Source organism: Oryx dammah, unplaced genomic scaffold (genome assembly GCF_014754425.2).
Source record: "Oryx dammah isolate SB20612 unplaced genomic scaffold, SCBI_Odam_1.1 HiC_scaffold_10, whole genome shotgun sequence".
Taxonomy (NCBI): Eukaryota; Metazoa; Chordata; class Mammalia; order Artiodactyla; family Bovidae; genus Oryx; species Oryx dammah.
The window spans coordinates 13,516,906-13,522,905 of NW_024070194.1; the positions used below are offsets into that span (position 1 = coordinate 13,516,906).

Consider the following 6,000-nt stretch of genomic DNA (forward strand, 5'->3'; position numbering starts at 1 on the left):
GATGGACCTCACCTGACCACTGTCAGCAGGCGGCTCTGTGAGGGGGAAATGACTTTGACAGCTGAAGATCAGTTTCAGGTGCCTGGTATCCAAAGGCACAGAAGGGCTGAGACTCTCACCCAAATCTGACTGATTCTGGCCCCAGCTGCTGGGGACCACTCCTCACCCTGGGCTCAGCCTGGAGTCTTCTCACCTGTTACCAGGCTGCTTTCAAAGATTTCTCCCTGGGGAAGCTCGAGCACTCCCCGCCCCACTTCTCCTGGGACTCCCCTCAAAGTCCCCAATGACTTCTGCAGTTCTAAGAGCAGGACCGGCAGTGGGGCAAGTCTCCTGTCCTCTAGAATCAGGCCTTTGCTACAGCAGGCCTCACCTCTTCCCTCCAGCACTAGCTCTCACTGACCTCTTTGAAGCCACATCAGAGAAAAGGGCAGAGTAGGAAGACACACCATGAGTTAATAGAGACCAACACGGATAGTGACAGGTGAGGCAAAAACAGGCCCTAGCACAATGAGGTGCCGGCGTTAAAGCCTTTCCCGGAAGTCAGGGGTCTCCCAAAAATGGACTTGGATACCATCTATCAGGGCGAAGTTCTTAGAAACAGACTAATCTGATGTGTTCGTGTGATACCGACGCAGCTGCTCCTAGTCAGCTGCCCTGATACCCTGCAAAAGCCAGGGGTGGGAAAGAGCCCCAATGACAAGAAAGAGGGGCTAAGTGGCCTCCTGGTCCCCACATCAAAGTACGTGGCAGCCAGCCCCCTTGACACCACATGGACATTTGTTCCCTTCCACTAACGGGTCCTTCTGGGCCACTTAATCTTCACCTTCCTCCTCGTCAGGGTTCCCATGTGTAAAGCACTTACACACTACACTCGATGCCAAGCACCTTACACATTCTCACCAAATCCTCACAAAACCCTTACGAGAAAAATGTGTTTGTTACTATCTCTCTTTTAGAGATGAGAGAGAAAGTCACATGCCCAAGGTCACAGAGCAAGTGAGCTGCACAGCAGGATTTTAACCCAGGCAGTGTGAGTGCTCAGAGCCCCGGCGCTCACCCACGACGGCTCCTCTGCCTGCAGACACCACCCCACGCCTCCATCACCGCTCATCCGCCTGCCCGCTAGGAGACAAGGCGTGCCGTTCTCATCGGCTTTCTCCCGCAGCGGCTCCCAGGTCCCCCTCCTCCACCTCTCCACCTCAACATCCCGCTTCAGCCTCTGGTGACAGCTCTGCTACAGGACAGAGCACGACCCATGAGGCTCGGCACGCCACGGCCCTCCCTACACTGCCCCCTAACCCACCCTGTGCAGTGGTCCTCGGGGCTTCACCCAGGGCACAGGCAAGGTCCCCAACCACTCAGGCCCATTCACCAGCCACCTCCCCTGCGAAGCCCTCCTGGTTCTCTCCTCTAGACCCCCCGCTTGCTGGGCAGAGCTCATTCCGCTGCACACAGGAAGCTCTGGGCACGGACCTTTATTATGGTACAGAACACGCGGGGTTATAATTATATATCCCCACACCTGTCTCTTCCAAGCATTGTTCCTCAACAGCCCAGTCCAGGTCTTGTTCATCTTTTGAACTCTCAGTGCCTAGTACTGGGCAAACAGGAGGTGTTCACACAATATCTACTGAGCAAGCAAATGCCCCTCATTCCAAGGGGCGACCCAAAACAAGCCAGCGGCCAAGCTCCCTAACTGATGACTCCAGCCTGTGCGTTTGTGTACATATGTGCCGGCCCCGGCGCACACACAGAAGCTGGAGGTGCTGGGGGCCCCCGGCGTGGTGTTCAGCTCTCCCAGGCACAGCAAACCCCGTCCCTAAGTTCACACGGAAGACAAAGCCCCAGCTGCACAGGGGGCCTGGCTGGGCTGGCCTGGAAACCCACACATCAGGGCAAGCCTGGGGGGCTGAGGAAACACTGAGAGCTCTGACTTCCCCTGGAAAAACTATAGTCAGACAGGAAGCACACAGGCGAGGATGGTGAGCTGTGGAGATCCGGACACGTGCTCTTACCCCTCTCCCATGGGGACCAACCCGGCAGGCAGCAAAGGAAAATCCCCGACGACACAGGCCCGCCCTTCCTGGGCTCAGCCTTCAGAGCTGACCCTGAGGTCTGTCTCCTGCATGGTCTGACAGCCACAGGGGTCAGGCCTCAGACTGCGGGGCCCTATGGTGCCTCCCTCACGAGCCTGCCTGCCTCATCGGGGGAGTTTGCTTTCTTCTGCCACCCTGCCACCCCCAGCATCAAAGGGAGCAGGAACTGTCGCCACCATTGTACGCTTCAGTTTCCCTGAAGGCAAGGGCCTATTCTGATTCACCACCTAAGGAGGCCTGGTGTCTAAAAGGGTATCGATTGCAGAAACAAAGACGAAAACCCGGGGCTACAGTTCCCGACGTGCTGGCCCCCCGTGGATTCACCACCCGAGCCACTGCGACCCCTGACTGAACATGTCAACCCGGAAGGCACCAGAAGCGTGGAGCCACAGCTGAGGAAGGCCGGGGCTGTCCATCAGGTACAGTCTGAACAGGAAGGTTTCTCTTCAGAGGAGCAATGCAGACCCCAGAACTGGGGCCTGAGGCCACTCAGAGCACAACCCCAGGGCATAGAGTGGCAGGCCAGCACCTGCCGGGGGGTCTGGGTCCCACTGAGGCTGTCACGTGGCAGCACAGTGCGCTCCCTGCGTTTCCATTTCCTTGACTGTGAAGTGGGGTGGCACTCCAGACCACCCCCTGGGGCCCTTTAGCGGATCTGCCAAGAAAACATGATGACAAGTCTCTGTAGCACTCAGCAGGAAGTCTGTAATTGCTTTGTACTCATTTATGTCAGTATCTGTAACACAAAAAGCCAAACACCGACCTGGTTCCTGTCACACCACCGTGACAACCAGTACCAACCCCGCTCCTTTTAAACCAAACTCCCACCCGCGACGTGAGCACCTGCCGGCCCCATTTCACAAGAGGAGGATAAAGAGAGGACGTGGAGTCAGGCCAGAATGAGGTCCTCGCCGTGAGCACCATGCACGTTCACTGAACCCCATCTCGTTGCAGGGCCACGGATACCCTGAGAGTCCCACAAGTGTCTCGCTCTTTGGCCAGGTTACACACCCTGTGTGGTACCCTGGCAGGGTCAGCAGGAAAAGGCCAGGCATCTGAGGCACCTGGGCAAGAGGCCAGGTGGCAAGGGGCCCTGCTGGCACTCTAAACTTCCTCAGAACCTACAGAGGCGGCTGCAGGGATCAGAACCCAGCAATGAGGTGCACCCACAAACAGGCGGCTCTGGGGCAGCTTAAGTGGAAGGCTCCGTCAGCAAGGCCTGAACTGCACACCAGTGTCCACCAGGCTTCTCACCCAGATTCCTTCAATCCCGGGTTGCAATTTATCAATGGGCCAGGGCCCCTTCTACCTCCTCTGCCCAGGCTCCAGGCAGGCCTCTCAGATCCCAGCTGTCACTGAATTTGCACCCCTCTGACGGACCCACCCGCAGGGTCTGCGGTTATCAGGTACTTGGCATTCCTGCCTCCAGCCCCCAAGACCTGAGACCTGGTGGACTAGCCCCTTGCCTTTCCACATAGGCCCCAACTTATAAACAAGAGAGTCACCCACCCAGGAGACAGATGTGCAAGTCTCCTCAAGACAACTCCATACCCTGCTCTATGTGGTAGGGGGTGACTAGTAGTTGGGTCGGGGCAAAACAAAACCATTTCCTCCCTTTTCCGGGTAGTGATCTCAGTGAAATGTGAGCTGGGTCCCTGTGCTCCTCCCTTCCTGCTCCCTCACCCTTTTGTGCAGCCATACAGTCCCAGTCTAAGAGTGACAGTCATAGTCTACTACCGTTGTCATGAATAACAGCTTCTATTTATTAAACATTTAGAACGTATCCAGCAGCACAGGAGTTGAAGGCAAGGTTGGATTTGAAGCCTACGTATATTGTTTTACATTAATCCCCTCCTTTATCCCCCTAGAATAACCCCATTTGATGGAGATATTATTACTCCCACTTCACAGATGGTGACACCAAGGCTCAGAGAAGTAGCTGACTGGGGGCGATATACAACTAATACATACGGGCTTCAAACCCAACCTTGCCTTCAACCGCTGGGCTGCACTTCAACTGCTTGCTGGTCCCGTGCACAGTGTGAAACGCAGCCTCTCAGCCAGAAGTCTACCTGGGAACCTCAGCCAGCTGCTACCAATTCAGGAGAGCCCGGGGAATCCACAGACACATGGAAGGGCCATGCCTGGAGTCTGATGCTGGGGTGATGTCCCTCCAGTCCTCTGCAGGATCTGTCCTTCTCCACTCTGGAATCCAGCCTCTCAAATCATCTAACATTTTCTCCTGCAGGCTGCCAGGGCCCGAGGAGGGGTCACGGAGGAAGGTGGCTGTCGTGTGGAAGTTCAGCAGCTGTGTGAGATCTGGAATGTGTGGCTGAGGATGGCTGTCTCACCACAAGACCTTCCTTCCTCCCCGTCTCCTCAGTCATCTATCTACACGCAGGTACGCCATACCCAAGGTCTGGAAGACCTTCTCTTGGGGGGTGTCACTTCCTGAACCCTCTTCCTCTACACAGTCCTAATGCTGAGCCTGGCTCTAACTCCAGTCTCGGGGTGGGGGTGGGGGTAGAGGGGGTTCTTGCAGGAAGCAACCCACAGCTTGGGGTTGCAGACACATCATCTCACACTTGGAGGCGGGAGAATGGAGGGCAGAACTGGGGGCCCATCCGGCCACAGCACAGGCACGCACTCAGTGGAATCACTCTCTGAAGGACCTGGGGTTTTTCAAAATCCCCTAACACTCTCGCAGAAGCAGCCAAGGTCAGGTCTGGGACAGGCAGGAAATAGTAGCCGCTCCTGGCTCCCTCCAGCCACAGGACGCAGGACACAAAGAGCTGGACCCCAATTTGGCTGCGTCCTCTTGAAGAGTACCTGACACGAAGCAGCGAGGCTGGGCTTTCTGGGGCCAAGCTCTGGAGAATGTGCTTCCAAAGGACAAGGGGAAGGCTGGCCTCTTTCCCTGCCCTGGCTTTGGGAGTCTGCCCACGCACACAGACCTCCAAAATTCAGCTTCAGGACAAAAGAAGCAGCGGGAAAAACATCCACTGCCTCCTCTCGGGCTTTTCCAAACCAAACAAGACCACCTTCCTCCCTGGCCCCAAGAGAGAGATGAGTAGGCCCGGCTCCGCTCCAAAACCAGCCCTACGCCAACAGCTGCCTAAGTTCTACTTGGGGAACCCAAAGGTTCCTTTGTAAGTAGGAGCCCGGCCGTGAGGCCCAGAGGTGCACCAGATTGCTCTTTTCGGAAAAACGGTGCATCTGGTCTGGCCTCCGGTTCCGCGGCTGCCGGGGAGAGGACACTGCCTCGGCCGACACCGCTCCCGGGGTGTGGGGGGACCCGACGCCGGCCCCGCTGGTCTCCAACTCGCTAGGATTTTTAGGCCTCTGGGCAAAGCGCCTGGAACACTCCCCCCCTTGCTGGGGGAGGGGGTGTCCTGTCAGGTGACTGAGGACCCGGATGCCCCCCGCCCCCGGTGACCACCCTGGCCGAGGCGGGGGCGGGGCCCGAAAGTTTGCTCGAGTCTCTCCAGCGGCGGTCCCCGGGCGCGAGCGAGCCAGGGCGCAGACCCCGCGCCGCCAGAGCGCGCGCACCCGCGCAGCAAGCCCGGGGAGCCGGGGGTGTGCAGCGAGGGGGAGCGCACTTACTGGCCCCCTCGATCTTGTCGGCGCCTCGGCTCCACGTGATCTGCCGCGTCTCCAGCTTGACCTGGAAGGTCTTCCGCTCGGGCCGCTGCGACTTCTTGGAGTAGAACAAAGTCATGACGGTGCCCACCTCGAGGCTGCGGCAGAGGTGCACCACCTCGGCGTCCGAGGGCGCGCCGGGCCCGCAGCCGTTGGCGCAGGGGGACGCGGCGCCCGCCATGACTCGGGTGCCGGGGGCGGCGGCGGCGGCGGCGCAGGCCCGGCGGGAGCGAGCTGGCGGCGGCGGCGGCGCAGGCGGCGGGCG

At 58.4% G+C, this 6,000-nt stretch overlaps 1 protein-coding gene across 3 annotated transcripts in view; it reads right to left on the reverse strand.

The window, feature by feature from the left end:
- PLCG1 (phospholipase C gamma 1) overlaps nt 1–5,920 on the reverse strand; it is a 32,788-nt gene extending 26,868 nt beyond the window's left edge. For all 3 annotated transcript variants that reach the window (XM_040248603.1, XM_040248602.1, XM_040248601.1), the window contains exon 1: nt 5,700–5,920. In XM_040248603.1, coding sequence (XP_040104537.1) covers nt 5,700–5,916 — 217 coding nt within the window. In that variant the 5' untranslated portion in view covers nt 5,917–5,920. The remainder of the gene's footprint in view (nt 1–5,699) is intronic.
- Between the last annotated feature and the right edge of the window lie 80 nt (nt 5,921–6,000).